This window comes from Gobio gobio, assembly GCF_949357685.1.
Source record: "Gobio gobio genome assembly, chromosome: 14".
Classification (NCBI taxonomy): Eukaryota; Metazoa; Chordata; class Actinopteri; order Cypriniformes; family Gobionidae; genus Gobio; species Gobio gobio.
In genome coordinates, this window is record NC_137107.1 from 38,916,826 (window position 1) to 38,936,970 (window position 20,145).

The window sequence follows — 20,145 nt, forward strand, 5'->3', positions numbered from 1 at the left end:
TTTTGTAGTGAGGACATTTCTCGAATGGATTTATTGTACAGGTGGCAACCTATCACGGTACTACACTTGAGTTCACTGAGCTCCTGAGAGCGACCCATTCTTTCACAAATGTTTGTAGAAGCGTCTGCATGCCTAGGTGCTTGATTTTGTACAACTGTGGCCATGGAAGTGATTGGAACACCTGAATTCAATGATTTGGAGAGGTGTCCCAACACTTTTGGCAAAATAGTGTATGTTGATTATATGTAGAATGTTTTGTTGTGAATGGGTCTTTTTGATTGTGTCCTTTGAATTAACCTTAATAACACTGGTTGTTAGTTCTTAAAGTGTGTTTAACCTAAACCTCTCCTCCCTCTTCCCACCCACAGACTCCCTGAAGAAGAAGGTGCATGCTTTACCCTCCCCAGAGCGAGAGATACAGACCATAAATCTGAAGAAAGACGTCAAGTATGGACTGGGTGAGTGAGAGTGGCTCACACATCCAGTCAGAATGGAGCTACTTTGACACAAAAATGCTGCTAAATTGGCAGATTATCAACACACACACACACACATGACTATAGTGTGATAGAGTCCAGAGTTCTGGCAGTCCTCACCACTCAAACGTGATAAATGAATCCCACTCCAGGAGAGGGAGTTCTGTTTTACATCCATCTCAGATGGTGACTTGTACTGAAATATCTTATCAGGATGATTCAGCCTGAATGAGAGGTTGTCCATCACTGATAAGAGAAATACATTTAGCATATGCACAAGTGAAGGTCTCAATAAGATATCTGAATCTTTGGACATTTGTCTTTTTGTAGTTTGTGAGACATCGTAGAATGAAGTGTGTGTTTGTGTTGCTGACCAGGCTTTCAGGTCGTAGGCGGAGAGAATTCTGGCCGTCAGGACCTGGGCACCCTCATCAGCTCCATCACACCGGGTGGACCCGCAGATATCAACGGCTGTCTGAAACCAGGTATGAAGAGGAGAGGAGTGATCTTGTGTCTATATAAGTAGTTTTAATTTTCTGATTGAAAGCATCACATTCTTATTCCACAAGACCCATGAAAAATGTAACCATTATAGTATACTTTTAACTGATTTTTTGCATGCTTTAAATTAGTGATTCTCAACCAGGGGGCCGCCGAATGACTTACAAGTATTTAAATTAATACATTTTAATTCACAAAAATCAATCACTCAATAACTATTGTTTTTATTGAATAATGCAAAATTCTTTAACACTAGAACCGTCAGGGGTCGTTGTATACCCAAAACCACCAGCGGGTAAAATTTACTCATACACATGATTAACTAAAAAACGCATTATGCCAGTCTCTTCACAAAGTAATGTCTAGATCATGGAATTACTATTTTTAGTCATCAACTTGAGCCAGGCTACACATCACTTTTTCTTTGAATATAGGCTAAATCAGCCTGCAATGACAACGAGAATTAAAAGGAAATAAATGCATATTTGGGTGGTGTAATATTATAATAAAATTTAATTAATCACATATTAAGATAACCCATGTTATTTAAATGACTAAAATACCCTAAATAGACAATAAAGAGCAATAATAATTCACTGCACTTCCCAGGATGTATGATGCAACAACAAATTCAAGTGCACAGTTTCGCCTAATTAATTAATTTGTTTAGTTGTATCATTTACAATTTGAATAAGAGAACACCAATCATAAAAACATACATCATTCATCATACATTCATTACATCATAGATCAGATGTTTTAGTAAATGGACAGACTTGAATAAATAGCAACACCGTAACAAACTACACAATAAAAATAGCAAAAAAAATTATAATTTAATCCAAAGTTTGAACATTTATGAGTAGGCTAAAACATCTTCATTTGTGCGTCTCTTATGTGACTGTTTACAGTATGCCTACATTTTGCTCAAACGCAGTACGAAAATAAAGGAATTATATAGATATATAAATATATCTATATAGGGTATAAATTCCTATGTTTTTTATCTGGTTTTATCTTAAAAAAGAAAACAAATTACAAAAGGGGATTTTAAATAACACAATTTTAGTAAAAAGTCAATGACTGGGAGACTTTCAGATTTTATTGAAAATCTGTTATGTACATTTGAAAAACAGCCATGGGTAAATTTTACTCTGTGTCGGTTCTAGTGTTAAACTTATGAAATCACAAAAATTTGTCAATTTTAATATTTGAATCTTTAAAAGTTTCATATTATTATTCTAGAATCCTGACCATCCTGGAATCATTCAGAGTGATCTAAATGATTTAAGAACTCACTAAACGAATCCAGAGTTATTTTAGTATTATCGAGATACTATTATAGTTTTTATTAAAACAAATTTTTTAATGTTTTTTTATATTTTAAATTTTCATTTTTTTTGTCATTTTTATTATTTTCAATCTTAATTTTTTTAATTAATTTTTATTTCAATTTTCATTTTAGTACATCAAGTTTAAACCAAATGAGAAACTAACTGAATTTTTTCCCTATTTTATTTCATTTTATGTTCATTTTGTTTCAATTAACAATTTTTTTTAATGGTTTTAGTTAACTATAATAACTATGTTCCAGAACGCTTGAAACATTTTAATTTGTTCAGTGTAAGGTTAACACCACATTTTTGCTTTTTCCTGCAGGTGACAGGCTTTTGAGTGTGAATGATGTCAGCCTGGAAAACCTATCACATGACACTGTGGTGGAGATTCTGCAGAGCACCCCTGATGATGTCACACTTGTGGTCTCTCAACCTAAAGAGAGACTGTTTCCAGGTAATGGATGCATGTGGCCATTTTGAACTAATGTGCAGTAGCATTTCACCTGAATCTTTCTGAGAAAGGGCTTTTCTGAGGGTTTTTAGATGAGAGTACCATAAACAAGTCTCTTTTCCCCTTCTGTTAGACTCTCCTTCAGGAATCCATCACTATAAATCAGCCGCTCAAAATCAGGAAGTAGATGTCGATTCTTCCTCTGAAGATCATACACGCTCCCCCAGCCCGCCTCTTATCTCCAGCCAAACGTCTCCGCCTCAGTCCGTTCGACAGGGCAGCGTCAGTTCGCAGGACTCCAGGACAGAGAGCGCCGGCCTCCTGCAAACAAATCTCAATGGATTCCATCTCAACATTCCCGCCGAGGGTCCCGTGGCAGCGAAGTCACTGACAGCTGACAGTAAACCCTCTGTTGAAGCTACTCCACCAGCCTTGCCCCCTAAAACCAGAAAACCCAAAGTGCCAGATGTTCCTAAAGAGCTGGAATACTCAGACAGAGGGGATTCCGACATGGATGAAGACACATACTCAAGTAGCCAAGAGAAACAAAAGACTAAAAAGGTAGAATCAGTCTCTGTAGTGATTTGAATGAACTTTGACTCTGACCCCAAGCTTTCGTTTCGAGTTTCTAGTCAGCATCTGTTTGATATGAACTTTGACGTGTGCTTTTTAAGATGTTACTGCAGTGTTTAAACCTCACGAAAAATATTAAATTGCTTTTTTTGTTAAATAATAGGACCGTTCTCACTCGCTCATTGCATCCCTCCTTGGATTTCCTACATGCCAGCAGAGTTTCACTTAATCAAATGCAGAACACAATTTGAGATTTTCAACCATTTCACATTTACACCATGTCCGATTGACAGGTTTAAATCAATGCAACATGTTTAGTGGCACTTGCTAAGGAAAACGTCCCTAAAACTATTGGTCGTTCTAGGGTTAGAGATGTTCCCAAATTCATAGCATTGAAGGAGGTACTTAAGCCGAAAGTATACTTTTGTTTTTTTACTTTTATGCGAGCGTATGTACACAGTCGAACGCACAGCCTTGCAAAGTATACTTCTTTTGAGTCGTATGCGTACACAGGCGTTCGACACATGCAGAGTTTTGAGGAATCTCCACGAGTTACAACCCATGTAAATACTGCTAAAAAATGTAATGCGCATGTGCAACCCGCGCAATGCGTTCAGTACGCGCATACTCTTCTGATGACGAAATTCGCATCACTGTACGCTGACCGTGAGGTATGTGTAAAAAGTGAGGTATACTTTTGCCTTTAGTTTGGGGTCAGCAGGAGTTTACTTCTAAATGTTTTTAAAAGAAGTCTCTTATGCTCACCAAGGCTGCATTTATTTGATCAAAAATACAGTCAAAATGTAATATTAATACAGTTCTTGTGAATTTTTAGCATCATTACTCCAGTCTTCAGTGTCACATGATCCTTCAGAAATCATTCAGATATGCAGATTTGCTGCTCAAGCATTATCAATTATTATCATTGCTGCATATCAATATTTTGTGGGAAGTGTGATACATTTTTTCAGGATTCCTCGATAAATAGTTCATTTATTTGAAAACTTTTGAATCATTACAAATGTCTTCACTGAAAAGTATTCATTTCCTTAAAAATACATATTTTTTCCGCTGACCCCAAACATTTGATCAGTTTTCAACCATCTAGCAAATGCATATCAATGTGTTAACAACTACTCAAAACCACATAGTAACAGGGTTTTGGGCCAATGAGATTTCAGTGTGGGCAGGGCTAAAAAGCACAACCAGGCGACTGACAAAATGTTTTGTCGATTATCGCCAGAAAGGCTGCTTAGATCAAAACTTAACTTGTCCCTCCTGGATAGTACACAGTGTTTCACATATGGATATTCAGATATATCAGTTCCCTTAAAGGGATAGTTCACACGAAACATTCTGTCATCTAATCACCCTCAAGTTGTCCCAAATCTGTATGAGTTTCTTATATATTCTTAGATATTTTAAAGAATGTTCAAACTCCTACAGGTTGGCAACAACTTGAGGGTGAGTAAGTGACGGCAGCGTTTTCATTTTTTGGTGAACTATCCCTTTAAAAGCTAATATCACAATTTTGGTTCAGTGCACTTCAGAGCCACGCAAATGTGTGAAATAATCTCAATAAAAATGTTCTAACTGCTTGTGACCGTCCCTCGCTCTCTTTCTGACCGGTTGCATTTCTGAATGTAAATGCAATGCAGTCGTGCATGTCAACACCATTAACCACTGACCCTTGCATGTATACGGCTGTGCACGGCCTTGTATTTACCCAGCTCTTCTCTGTTTACAGGGGGTTTCTCCCAACATCGTCACGGAGTCTTTAAGTGCTAGTAGCCCAGAAGTCAATAGCCTCCAGCCTGGAGATCTATTTGACATTGAGCTGTCCAAAATAGACAGCAGTCTGGGCATTAGTGTCACGGTACTGTTCGGAAAGGTTTCCGCTCTCTTTTTTTTCTCCTTTGTTTCCCTTTTACTTACTTTTTGTGTGTGTGGTGTTGTTTTTGTACCCTTAGCCCTCGCTCCTTTTTGAAGCTCCTCGCTTGGCTTCAGTTTTGGGAAAGTAGATTTGGCTCTTTGCATGCAGATTTTTACAGGCATTTGAATTGGCTCCTTCACAAACGGTAAAACCGAAAAACAGTAGGTACAGCAAAGTGCAGAAACACGCACAGCCAAGAGCACATGCCACATTTTCAGTTGTATTGTGTTTATGATGGAGAAGCCCTAATGCCTGCATGGATTTGCATTTGCTTGTCTATGGTGTGATTTTTACAGTGATGCTTTTGTTACGTAGACTTTTTATGATTTAAATGATTTAAAGTCAGTATTTCAAAATACTGCAATGAATTTCATGAATCATCAACTCAAGAAATCAAGTGGTTTGCTTTATGATTGTAAGGATGGGTGTATCTAGAAAAGATCAAATGATCATGTCCAATTGATGAAAACGCAGAGCATAGGCACTTTTTCCCATGATGCCTTTGTGTATGGTTACATTAACATGGTTTTCTGTCTCAGGGTGGATCAAACACAACAGTGAGGCATGGAGGGATATACGTCAAAGCAGTCATTCCTAAAGGAGCAGCTGAGCTGGATGGGAGGATAAGGAAAGGTAAAAAAAGAATTATTAGTTTTACCGTTCAAAGATTTAAAAAAAAAAAGAAGAAATTAATACTTTTATTAAGCTAGGACGGATAATGTTACAAAATATTTCTATTTCGAATTAATGCTGGTCTTTTGAATTTTCTATTTATCAAAAATTGGTTGGATAAAAAGGTGCTGAAAATTCAGCTTTGACATCACAAGAATGCATTAGTTTTTGAAAGGTATTCAAATAGAAAAAAGCAGCTGTTTTAAATGGTTTGTGCTATGGTAATCTGTTATATTTAGGGGCCAAGCACCGAAGGTGCGGGCACCTATTGAAATCGTTAGATTTCTTATTATTATTATTATTCCGCCGAAAGTCTATGGCAGCCCATAGAACCGCTTGCGGGAAAGTTGTGAAATTTGGCACACAGATAGAGGACAGTCCCAGCATTAACCACACCAATTTTGGAATCTCTAAAACAATCCCTCTAGCGCCACCACCTGTCCAAAGTTTGACTCATGTTTTTGCTAATAACTTTTGAACCATAAGGGCTAGAAACAAAATTCTTTTTTCCTCTGATTCCTTGGCTCAAGCCGATTCGATTGCACCCTATGACGTCACTTTCCGTCATAATAATTTTCCCGCCATTTTTAATTAACCGAAAAAACTACTTTTGCGAACTCCTCCTAGGCCGTTGCTCCAATTTGCACGAAAATTGAACCAGATCATCTTCAGACTCTGCTGACAAAAGCGTATTAGACTCGAGATGATTAGTCAAACTGTTATTGAACAACCCTCGAATTAAATCGACAAAGTGCATGCAAAAATAAAAGTCAGGCTTTATCTCCGAAACACTTTAGCATATTCTTACCAAACTTGGTGTGTGTTATGCCAACCATAACCTGAGGCTGCCTGCAGCGTTTCGGCGCAGTGCCACCTAGTGGTCCAGAGATACAGAAATTGGATATTTTGGATTATAACTTAAGAACGCTTTAGCCAAATATCACAAAACTGGTCTCTTTAGAGTCGGGGCATCACGCCGAGTCAAACCATACCCAATTTTCCCATATCAACCATTTTGGGCGTCGGCCATTTTTAATTTTGTCAGAAAGTGCTATGTTTTACAAACGCATTGGCGTATCGTTACGAAACTCGGTGTGCATCTTTGTCACCAAGCCCTGAAAGTACACAAAAAGTTTCAAGGCAGCGCCACCTTGTGGACAAAAGTTATAGTGAATTTTCCAATAATGCTAATAACTTTTGATTAAATTTGACTATTGTCATAAAAATGGTTTCAATATATTCCTTGGGTCATGCCAAGAACATAGATCCCAATTTTGCCATATTTGGCCAAACATTCTGTTCGCCATTTTGATTTCCTTCAGAAACCTACTTTTTCGAACTCCTCCTAGACTATTTGCCTGATTTTCACCAAAATTTAATCGTAACATCTTCAGACCATGACAGCAAAAAGTTATTAATTTCGTGTCAACAGACAAAACCGTTTTCATATACTGCAGCGACAAAGTTGAGCCATGATGCCAAAATGACTCTTGAGGCTGTATCTCTGCAATGCTTCGACATACTGACACCAAACTTTGCCTTTGTCATTGTCATCTCACTCTGACCGCACCACATCAATTTCGTTACTGCGCTACCTATTGGTCAAAAGTGACAAACCATTAAATCTTATTATTAATGACTGTATATATGATTTTTCAGCCATTAAGGCCTAAAATCATCTTAAAATGCCTTTTAATTGCTCATTGTTTCAGTTGGTCTAACCCTCCCAGCCATGGTGGCATGTCTTGTCTTGTTCTTTGCGCTTGGCCCCGTTAATGGCTGCTCGCAGCTATATTTCACAGTATTACTGTTTTTACTGTATTTTATTGAATCAAATAATGCAGCCTTGAAAGAGACTTATTACAAAAAAACAAACAAAAAAATCTTACCAACCCCAAACTTTTGAACATTAGTGTATATTGAAATAATACGTATTTATTAAGTTGTCATGTTAGGACTTATTGTACTGAATTTAATGTATGGAGATTTTATAAAATAAAAAAAAGCATTGTGTCCAAACAGAATTATTTTCATTACGGTTACATTTTACAGAAATATCACAATGCTAAAGAAATCTGTATGGTGTCAAAATAATACAATACAATACAATATAATTAGGGCTGTCAAACGATTAATCGCGATTAATTGCATCCATAATAAAAGTTTGTTTACATAATATGTGTGACTACTGTGTAGAATTATGTATATTTGAATACACACACATACATGTATATATTTAAGAAATATTTGCATTTATATATTGTATATATATTTATATAATTTATATTTTATATAAATATTTTATATATAAATATAACATATTTTATACATGCATGTCTGTGTATTTATATATACATAATAATTATACACTGTACACACATATATTATGTAAACACAAACTTATTTTGGATGTGATTAATCTTTAACAGCACATAATATACAATACAATACAATACAATACAATACAAAATACACAATACACACTATACTATACAATACAATACAATACAATACAATGAGAGCATAGGACAAGAGTTTTTGAGAATGCATTTTCTATTTACTAAATTATATTTATTTTATTATATTATTTATTTATTATATTTTCTGTAATTATATTTTTAATTTGTATATTTTGTGGGGTAAAAGATGAGCTGTACATTTCTTCAAGAGATTCCCAATGTTACAAGACTGTGTGTTGATTCTTTGTCCTACAGGGGATCGTGTTGTGGCTGTGAACGGGAAGAGCCTTGAAGGAGCGACTCACAAACAGGCAGTGGAGATGTTGAGAGACACTGGGCAGGTGAGAACACTGGATGCTGCACTGCGCCCTCTAGAGGACTTCTCTTCTGAACGTGTAACCGTGTTTTCAAAATGTATTCCTGTTGTCTAGGTGGTGCATCTGTTGATGGAGAAAGGTCTGCCCCCAGAAAACAGCGTTCATGCCCCTCTGACCCCTCAAGGAACTTCTGAACCTCAAAAAGCAGCAGTGGAGAAGGTACCACCACCGAAGAAAGCGGAATACAACTTCATTACTCCAGGTATGAGGTGGAATTGACACACTTGCTTATGAGCATATGAAAATGTGCTAGAGGTAGAGGTTAAACATGTGGGCTGGTTACCAAAAGGTTGTGGATATGAAGAGTGTCCTCGTTCAAATTTACCCCTCTAGATAACACGTTTGAGGTGGGGTTGCTGAAGAACACCTCGGGTCTGGGATTCAGTTTCAGCCGTGAGGAGAATGTTCCCGGAGAGCCCTCGGGCTCCAGCATGGTCCGGGTCAAGAAGCTGTTTCCAGGGCAACCAGCAGCCGAGAGTGGCTGCATCGAAGTGGGCGACGTCATTCTACGTGTCAATCAGACACCACTCAAAGGACTTTCACAACATGTACGTAAACCCTCTAGTCAGTAAATTACTTCAGTCTGTGAGGATTTAAATATATAATTTAAAACAAAATACTAACAAAAGTAAAAAATAAAAATAAAAAGCCAAATAAAAAATGTATCTTTTCCATTGCTGTTTGTCAGGAGGTGATCTCTGCTCTGAGGGGGACAGGACAGGAAGTGACCCTTCACTTGTGTAGACCTGAACCAGGGCTCTTACCTGAGATGGACCCTGCCATTGCAGTAAGACTTTTCGTTTTCGTCTCATGATCTTAATTTACATGTCTGCATCATGTTCCATTACCTAAAGGAATATATACATATGTCACCCTGGACCACAAAACCAGACACAAGTGGCACTGGTATATTTGTGGCAATAGTCAAAACATTGTATGGGTCAAAATTTATTGATTTTTCTTTGGCCAAAAATCATTAGGATATTAAGTAAAGATCATGTTCCATGAAGATATTTTGTACATTTCCTTCTGTGAATATATCAAACATGTATTATTAGTAGTAATATGCATTGCTGAGGACTTCATTTGTACAACTTTAAAGGCGATTTTCTCAATTTTTTTATTTTCTTTGCACCCTTAGATTTCAGATTTTCAAATAGTTGTATCTTGGCCAAATATTGTCCTATCCTAACAAGCCATACATCAGTGGAAACGTATTTATTCAGCTTTCAGATGATGTATAATTATACTATATTCAATTATACTAAAGTCTCAAATTATACATAAATCTCCAAAAATGTACCCCTATGACTGGTTTTGTGGTCCAGGGTCACATATATATCTTTGTTTTTGCTCAAGAATTTCAGGAAGGGACATGATGTAACTGTCCGTAAATTAAAGTAATCCCACCACAATTTAGAGCCAAATTTGTTTAGTTTTGAGTCTTATTTTGAGTCATTTTATTTTATTTTGAGCTTTTGATTCATTTTATTTGGGGTCTTTTTTTATCTTATTGTTCTTTTTATCTGATTTTTATTTTATTGTCTAATTTTTATTTTATTTTACATTTACGTATTTATGGTTAGAGTTTAATTTTCTTTTATTTTAAGTATTTAATTTTAAGTATGAAGTATTTAGTTATTATTGAGGTAAACAATTTTTTTATTATTTGATATTTTGAGTATTTCATTTAGCTTTATTTTGAGTTTTACTGAGTTTTGAGATTTGTTTTGCATCTTTTGTCTCATTTTATTTTGAGCGTGTCATTTTGTTTTAATAAAATTTGTATTACTTATTTATTTTATTAGTCTTTTATTTGATTGAGTCTTATTGAAATCTCATTAACTTTCCAGTGGCCTGCCTATTTTTTATTTTCTAGCAGCTTTAGTAGTTCTATACTGATTCAGCTATTACTACCTATTTTTGACTATTTCACATCTTTTAAAATAAAAACTAAAATTCACGCTCCGCAGACTCCTGTGCCTTCTCCACGAAAGGAACCTTGTCCCAAGCCCCAGCCTGATCCCAAGACGAGCTCCCCTCCTCAGGCGGAGCTCCAGCGGTTGGTGGGCCCTGTGGAAGAAGCTCTGGAGAGGTTGCTGATGAAGTCACCTAGTCGCAGGGACAGTTACAGCGACAGCACGGACAATGACGAGATGGAGGAGGCCTTCAGCCCCACCAACCTAGAGCAGGACAGTCAAGCCTGGGACCGGAGTGTCTATCAAACCCCCATGGAAAGACTCCGATATGAAGCCAATCTGGACGACACCGTACAATCTGCATATTACTCACCCAGACAATCCATGTCTAGACCGGAGGTCAACAGAAGGTCAGAAATGTACTCTTAAACTATAAGCCTAAAATAATGTGTTTTGCAAATATATGTGCTTGCTACACAGTAAAAATAGTTAATGCCTTAAATTCAGTACAATCAACTCGGCTGTAGAAGTAATTTCAACTTAAATTATATTAAACTGACTTACAAAAATTATTTGTAATCTTGTATAACTTGAAAAAAAGTTGAAAATTCTTCAACAAAAGCCGAATGGTTGTATCATATAATTGGGCACAGGTTACAGAGTTCAGGTGTGACGTACTAATTCTGTCCTGTGGGTGTGTTTTGCTCAGCCTATGTCATGTGACTCTAAGTGTTTTACAACACCGCAGCCAGCAGCAGTGAAGAGCTTGTTTGCACTGCTAAATGCAGTGTGATCAAGATCTGCAGGGAAAATGACGTGGCTTGTTTTGACTGAATTTCTGTGGCAATCTCTTTGAGCAGAAATGAAAATAATGAAATAACATGAACAGGTCGATGTCTTTTTACTTACGTCTGATGACAAATGCTAGTTTTGTCTGGGATTTTGTCTTTTTATTTTTTTTAGTGTATTCATTTCCATGTCTATCTCAAAGAATTGTATTTTTTTTATTTTAATATATACCTTTTTTCATGTTTTATTTTTGGTTTGTCGGTTTCAATGATCTCATAGCATTTTATTTGTTATTTTTTTATTCTATTCTTAATGTAGCATCAGTTTTTTCATCTTTTTGTTCCTTAGTTTCAATGTCGATCTCATAAAGCATTTTATTTTTATGTAACTTAATTATATTAATGAAGAAAATAAATAAGAATATAAATAAATTAAATAACTATACAAAAATATGTCCCCTTTTAGGAGCACCTCACATTTTATTTTGTTGTAATGTATTTCAATTAATACTGAATTACATTTTAAAAATCGCAAATTTATCCTAATTTAAATAAAAAATTCAGATAAATGCAACTGAATAAAGTTCAAACTCAAAATAATGTTATGACTATATTATTATTACAGCGAAAAAAAATGTGTGATTGTTATGCAAATATTCTCAATGTACCATTTCCTGTCTCTGTCCTCTACTACTTCCTGTTCGCCATCTTCATCCAGTGATTTGGAGAGCTCTGCACTTGGTCTGTCTTCTTCTCCTGCCCTTCCTGAGAGGGGGATCCTGAGCCCCAGTCCAGACCCTCTTCCTCCACCACTGCCAAACCCTGTTAACCTCTGTCTACCAGAACACGGCCACGAGGAGGAGTTCATCCCTGTAAGTGACCATTAGCATGACAATGAAATGATCTTCTTTTGAAAAATTCTAATGGAATTTCCTGCATGTGTTGTAGATTAAAAAGTATGACTTCTCTGCTATGATTAAAACAGGAATGCTTGTGTCATTTTAGGAGGTTGAGCTGAAGGTCTCTCTGGTGAAGTCTGATAAAGGAAGTTTAGGTTTCACCCTCACCAAAGGGCCGGACGACAATTGCTACATCCATGACATTATCCAGGACCCTGCTAAAGGAGACGGCCGCCTGCATCCAGGGGATCGCATGATAATGGTATGAAAATAAGGATTTGTGTTGGGTGATCATCTCCATTTTCAGATTGTCAGACTTTGAGATCGCTGATTCTCAATATTATCGTGCGCACGTGGGTGTGGGCAAGAGAGAGAGGCTCTATGCACTTGCTATAGTCTATTTCCCAACTTCTCAATTTTTTCGACCACGTAATGTTTATTATGCTTCAGACATTTAAATATACATAAGTACTAAAAAAAACAGTTAAAGTTTGTAAAAATACACACTGATGTCAATGGAAGCACCAATACCAATCAAAATAATAAACTTACAAACATAATTTCACAGTGCGCTTTATTCACACCAAGCACATAGTTATAGTAGGTAACTATAAAGGTTAGTTGAAAATAATGTGTAAAACATTATAAAAAGAGTTCGGCTAATGTATGTTTCTGTCGATGGATACATATCCTGGCTTCACAAAATGTTACAAAAAATTTAACTAAATAAAAAACAGGGACAAAACAATGACTCTTTGTAAACTTTGTTCAATGCGAGTGCCGTATGCTCTAGTTATGACCAGTCATCACCTGGGTGTTGATAGCGCACAAGCGCAGGTGACACCTAAACAGCACACGTTGCTATCTCTTTTCAAACTAAACTCATTTAAGCCTTGCCAGTTTAAACATTCAAGCATAGAAGACGTGTAAGAGAGCGCAGATGCGCTGTGTGAAGATTTGTGTGTACACTCATCTGAAGCCGCATCTCAGACAGCACACAAATATTGAGAATATTCTTATTCTCTTTCAAATCTTGTGCAAATTCACTCAAAAATTGTCAACATGCCTGTCTTGGCGAGTATCCTAGCAAACACGTTAGCTCTATTGTATATATTTGTGTTATTTTTGTTTGACAGTACAGTAGTCCTTTTTTTCCTGAAAATAGCGCATACCTCACCGTATCAAAACCATGACCCTAAAACCATGATAAAAAAACGAACTGCAAATAATTTGAACTGTTTGATTGATTAATCGCACGCTTATTGTGACATTAATCATACATTTCTCTCATTAAACGCATTCATTTTGTCATAATTTGCTATATCCAAAGTTAACAATCAGATTGAAGAGTGATTCACACAAAACTATATTTTCTGCAAGCCTCAAGTATACAGCCCTTATATATATATATATATATACACACACACACACACACACACACACACACACACACACACACACACACACACACACACACACACACACACACACACACACACACACACACACACACACACACACACACACACACACACACACACACACACACACACACACACACACACACACACACACACACACAACACATACATACACATATAATATAATTAATATAATATAATATAATATAATATAAATATATATATATATAATATAAATAAACATGAAAAAATAAAAACTCAAGGCAACTAGCTATATTAATAATAAGACGGACTTTCTGATTCTAGAGAGCTTTTTATTGGATACAAATGTGCATACTTGCCTGACAACTATAGTGTCATCAATACTTTTTGTCCATTTTCTGGTTCATATGTCTGCTATAGATTAATTTTGTAGGCTTTTTGCAGGACACTTGCATATAAAGCTAACAAGTGTGCAAAACTAGCAAGTTATTATGGTGTTCATTCATATTATTATTATTATTATTATTATTTGGTCTATCATTAATATTTTTTTTATTTTAGTTTTGTAGTCACATTTTCAATGAGGAAGTTTTATTTTACACATTGTTATGCATTCTTCTTTCTCTGTTTTCAGGTGAATAACACTGAGGTGTCTGGCATGAATCACACTGAGGTGGTCAACCTGGTGCGTGCCGCCCCCAAAGTCGTGGACCTGGTGGTAGGACGTGTCCTAGAACCTCCCAAACCACCAATAGAGGCCCACCTCCTTCCCGACATCACGTTTCAGTGTCACGACGAGCCTTTAGGTAATGGAAATATCAACGTATATTGTAACTAATCTTCTTTACCACTCAACGGTGTTCTCGGAAATACCCAGAATCCAGCTGGGCAAGTAGATTTTGCTGTGTTTGAACGATTCATGTGGTGCATTAGTGTTATCTGACTGTCAGAGGTCAACGGGGGCTTTACTGGGTCACGCAAAAACACAGATATCCATCAGCATAAACAAAGCCCACCTGCATTTCACTGGAAAAATGAGCTCAAGGGGTTCAACAACAAGCTAGATAAGGGTGTCGAATTTCAGCTTGCTGACAAAAAAAGTGAAAGAAAGAAAGAAGGTGGTGTTAGAGTTTTGTTCAGCCGGATCGCTTAAAGTGTTTGTTTTCTGGGTGTGTGTGGCCGCCTCTTGTAGGTCTGGTTCTCGATGGAGGAAGTGACAGTGGGTTGGGCGTACTGTACGTGAAGGACATCATCCCAGGATCCGTAGCCTCGGCGGAAGGCAGTTTGAGACACTTGGATATCATACATTACATCAACGGCGCTCCGACGCAGGATCTGACCTTGAGCGAGAGCCGCAGACTCCTGCAGCTGTCACTGAGGAATCTTAGTCTCAAAGCCACCAGGTGAGTTACTCGCACGACACAATTTGCAATGAGCACGAAAAGCACTTCGAAGTTCATTCACAAATGCTAAAAGGATCAAATTATTTGGGTGTTGGGAATATACAGTTGATGGACTTGTTTGTCAGGTGTTGTGTGAAATGTGTATGAAAGAGTGTATGTGAAATAGTTCTGGACGGGTGCCACTATCTAACTATGTTTCCGTAGGGATGGGAAGCCTGTTTTTCCGGGTGAGGAGGAGATTTCATTACTAAACAATAACATCAGTTCTAAAGTCTCCCAGAGTATGAACGGTAAGTGTAGTGGGAAATAAACTAGCATATAGTTCAATAGTTTGTCCAACAATGTTCGTAAATGTTTAATAGTTTGAGGTCTGTATGATTTAAAAGACTTTAATGCTCATTTATTTGATACAAAATGCAGTAAAACAGTAACATTGTGAAATATTATTACAATTTAAAAGAAAGTAATTTATTCCTGTGATGCAAAGCGGGATTTTCAGCATCACTTGATTTTTCAGAAATGATTCTAATATGATGATTTGGTGCTAAAAAAAAAAACATTTATTATTATCAATGTTGAAAACAGTTGTGCTGCTTCATATTTTTTGTGCAAAGGATTGTTTTCCAGGATACTTTGATGAAAAGAAAGTTCAAAAGAACAGCATTTATTTTCAATTGAAAATATTATAAATGTTTACTGTCCCTTTCTTTGGATCAATTTAATTCATCTTTTGAAATGTATTTGTGATGCTCAAATTCAAAAATGGATTGTGAAAATTGATATCAAAATTCAGTTTCAAGATTTTCAAGTAAATACAAGTTTGCAAAGTTTACATTGACTGATAATGTTGGCATAATGTAACCCACACTGAAGATGTCATCATAATGTCTGCATACTGAATTCTGATTGGTCGTTTGGTCATTTACAGAGCAAGAAGCAGAAGCCTAAAAGTATAAAACTTCAGGAACGTTATATTGTATTAAATCACTGTAACACATGATCTTGTGTGGCTTATTGCTTCAATGAATGGTATCAACTGTTTATTTTTCTTTTGACTGATGGCATTCTGGTGCTCTAGCTCTAGTAGTTACTCTTCTGGTTGTAAGCTGAGTAATTTACACAGTGACCTCATTTCTCGCTTGCTCTTTCTCTCTTTGTAACATAGGTTATCTCCATAGCAACGATCGTAATGAATTCGAGGCCCTATCCAGTATCTGTCCTACTGAGGTAAGAACCTGTCGAACTTCTGGTAAACTATTACCTAATATTGATCGGTGGTGCTCTGGCTAAATATTTTATCACTAAATAGACCGACTTCAGAAACAGAAACTTCTCAGGCATGAAATTATAGCATGGGTGCTGTTTTGTGGCGTGTGAGACGGAACACAAACAGCCTGAAATTTAAACTGAGGTAGGTCATAAAGACAGGTCAGATTTCTGCGGTCTGTTCATTACAAGAGGAACCGGTGAGAGGAATTTGACTCGATTTTCAGGAAACGTGCTCCGTGAATGGATAACATTGTGGCTTCTTCTATCGCTGAATTCACTGTAATTGTGCTTCATTGTCATTTTGACTTTCTTTCCTTTCACCAGTTCTTCCTCATCTCTTTCATTCTGCCTTCTTTGTTTTCTCTTTTCATGTCTAAAATGTTTACAGGAGCAGATCGTGAAGCTGCAGTTGGAGAAGCCGCCAGCAGGAGGCCTGGGCTTTTCTGTGATTGGTGGAGAAAGGGGTATTTTTGTGAAGTCCATCACCCCTGGAGGCACCGCAGACACTGTGGGCACGTTGCAAGTTGGCGATCGTTTACTCAAGGTACATAACCGATGTTTTTACACTTCACACCACAGCAAGCTGCATTTTTAAATATGGCTCTTCCAAAAGCCAATTTTGTTGGTTGCGTTTGTGTACAGGTCAATGAGGATCTGATGATCGGCGTGTCTCACTCTAAAGCCGTCACCACCATCCGTAAAGCTAAAGGCTTGGTGAACCTTATCGTCTCCCGCCCACCTGACCAAATGCCCAACACGTACCTGGGCTTTCTGCCTGTCAAATCCAACGGTGTTAATGGCAACAACGGTACGTCCTGCAAGTTAACAACCTCATGGTTATTCATGAAGTAGAATGAATTAATAAATGCCAGTTTATCTAGTTTTTGTTCAATAGAAAATTAATTTATTTAAATGGTGATTAAAAAAAATACATATATAAAAACAACATGTTTAATATGCATTATTATAAATAATAATACATTTTTATGTTTGTCAAAGTTTTTAATGAATATACAGATTTTTTTAGATTTAAATAGAAAAACATAGCATATTTATTTCATATTTCTTTTTATAAATAATTAATTGATACATATGTTTTTTGCCCCCGGTTTCACAGACAAGGCTTAAAGGTGCACTGTGTAAATTTAACGACATCTAGTGGTGAGGTTGTGAATTGCAACTGCCCACTGCTCACCCCTCACTTTCGCAGCACATAGAGAAGCTATGGTGGCCAACACAGGACAAAGATGTTATCGTCTGAGAGAGCAGAGAGTAGCTAGCGCTCTAGCATAGAGCAGTTTGTTCGTTTAGGGCTACTGTAGAAACATGACGGTGCAAAATGGCGACTTCACTGTAAGGGGACCAGCGGTGTATGTAGATAGAAATTACCCATTCTAAGGTCATAAAAACATAACGTTTCATTATGTAAGGTCTTTATACACCACTGAAAATATAGTTATGTATATTATACAAGCGGCAACCTCCCGCAGTTTCTCTTGAAGCCAATACGGAAGTGACATATACTGCAATTCATCTACTGGCCGCTAGGGACAGGCTCCAGAAGGGAGCAGAATCTCATTGAGCCCCATGTTAAAATGCCCAACTTTACAGCGGATTAAAACATGTTTACAGTCTGGTACAAATTGTGGTTTTGGTCTATACGGCTAATTTTGCCCTTCATGACAACTGTGAGGGGGGTGATTTTTTTTGTAACTCATTCGTTTACATTATATAAAGCATTAAAGTTCTGCATAATTAAGGGCGTGGCCACTTCGAGTGACAGGTGGATGGCCATTTATCTGCAGTCTGTTAGTCATCGCTAGGGATGGGCATTTTTGTAAATTTCTCATTTCGATCATCGATAGGTCTCAAAAACGAGTACTCGAGTACTCGGGGGCGAGGCATGTGAGAGGGGCGGGGCATGTCCTTCATTGAGATAATGAAAATACTGTTATGAAAATGGTTGTTGACAAATACAAACGTGACATGAAAACAGGTATATGAAAACATGAACATATAAAGCAAAAAATAACTGCTAGATTATGATGCATAAATGTCTTTGAAAAAGAAACATCTTTATAAAATGACCGTCTCAAATAACCATGTCAATAATATCGAGCATTGCCTTTGAGCTGAAACTGTAAAATAACACCACCCTGCAGAGCTTGCTAGCTGGTTAATAAACTCAACCAAACGCACCCTATATCAATATTAATATGAGGATTAATAGGAACCTATTACAACTTAAATTAACACAAAAGGACGTGAATTCGCACGTGAACTTCAGCGTGCTAGATTTTACAGGCTATGGTTTGAAACGGAACATTTTGAATGTGCTCTTCCCTTAACAACGCTGATACACGGACAACGAAAGCACACAGAAACAACATTTTATTAAAATCCTGTTCTCATTATAATGCTTTGACAGATTGACTCTGCACATCATGCACTTCAGTGTATTATTCATGATCAAAGTGTTTACAGACATCACTGCGTGTTTTCGAACTCATAACGAAAAACAACTTTAAATAAACTAGGTCTACTGTAAAAAAATATGAGAACAGTATAGCACTGCTGCATTACTAATATCAATGATTCTGAGAAATAAATAGCCTATATCTAAAAAGAATATGACCGTCTCTAAACCATAATGTGGAGCATTAATGCATTTGAGCTGAAACTGAAGAGAATGAACAACAGCCGGTATAACGGCAGCGCTTTGCTAGCTTATTAAGCTCAACCAAACGCTTCTTATATTAGATTAATCAGATATAGACAACACAAAAGTAATCTTACAATGTGCATCTGCAGAAAAGGACGCGAATGCGCACATGAACTTCATGAGCTAGTCTGAGTGTTCTCGCTAGTTTCTCTGTGGATATCCTTTAACAGCTGATACACAGGGAACTAAAGCACAGAGAATTTACAGCATTCTATTTCCATCGTGTTCCCATTATAATGCTATGTAGGCTATGACAGATTGGCGCAGCTTGCACTAAACATTTAATGATCAAAGTGATTCCAGACATCACTGCAGTGCACGCCTCAGTTTCACTTTATTTCGCCGCAGTCTGGAGGTGTGCTGTATAACGCTAACCAATCAGACCTCCGGTACCGCACAAAATGACGCAATAACCAATAAAAAAGAGACAAATAAAGTCAGGGCGAAATAAAGTACAAATTACGATGATCGCTGTCACGTTCGAGTACTCGATTACTCGACCACTGTTGCCCATCCCTAGTCATTGCATCACTTCAGCTCCGCCCACGTCCTGCCTTTTTGCCCATTTTCTGTTATCCGGCAACGGCAATCTCGTCCATACTTTGCACTTCAGAACGGCTCATCAGAATCATATGGGTGACGTCACGGACACTACGTCCATATTTTTTTTACAGTCTATGATATTATATTGCATTTCTGTCAGTAGATCCTCCTAAATATTACACACTGCACCTTTAAGCGTAGTCCCAGACTAAAATGCATGTTTGAGCTGTTTTGTACTGACGTATCTTAAAACATGTCACTGCCATTGTTTTGTCTCGAGATGCACTCCAGTAATGTTTGTTTTTAAGGCACGTTTATAAAAGCTGCTTAAATGTCCTAATTAAACTAAGGCCTAATCCTGGCTTAATCTAAGCTTTGTTTGTGAAACCAGGCCTAAGCATAATAATTCATAAAAAGAGC

At 37.0% G+C, this 20,145-nt stretch overlaps 1 protein-coding gene across 1 annotated transcript in view; it reads left to right on the plus strand.

Annotated features, from left to right (window-relative positions):
- The window catches only part of ptpn13 (protein tyrosine phosphatase non-receptor type 13), a 115,037-nt gene that overhangs the window by 86,675 nt on the left and 8,217 nt on the right, over positions 1-20,145 (plus strand). The window contains exons 21-39 of the mRNA XM_079835706.1: positions 369-458; positions 854-961; positions 2,637-2,768; positions 2,899-3,326; positions 5,086-5,214; positions 5,811-5,904; positions 8,658-8,743; positions 8,834-8,981; positions 9,113-9,327; positions 9,468-9,566; positions 10,753-11,108; positions 12,205-12,358; positions 12,492-12,647; positions 14,423-14,594; positions 14,981-15,191; positions 15,396-15,481; positions 16,357-16,418; positions 16,849-17,004; positions 17,103-17,268. Of these exons, the coding sequence (XP_079691832.1) occupies positions 369-458; positions 854-961; positions 2,637-2,768; positions 2,899-3,326; positions 5,086-5,214; positions 5,811-5,904; positions 8,658-8,743; positions 8,834-8,981; positions 9,113-9,327; positions 9,468-9,566; positions 10,753-11,108; positions 12,205-12,358; positions 12,492-12,647; positions 14,423-14,594; positions 14,981-15,191; positions 15,396-15,481; positions 16,357-16,418; positions 16,849-17,004; positions 17,103-17,268 (3,048 nt within the window). The remainder of the gene's footprint in view (positions 1-368; positions 459-853; positions 962-2,636; positions 2,769-2,898; positions 3,327-5,085; positions 5,215-5,810; positions 5,905-8,657; positions 8,744-8,833; positions 8,982-9,112; positions 9,328-9,467; positions 9,567-10,752; positions 11,109-12,204; positions 12,359-12,491; positions 12,648-14,422; positions 14,595-14,980; positions 15,192-15,395; positions 15,482-16,356; positions 16,419-16,848; positions 17,005-17,102; positions 17,269-20,145) is intronic.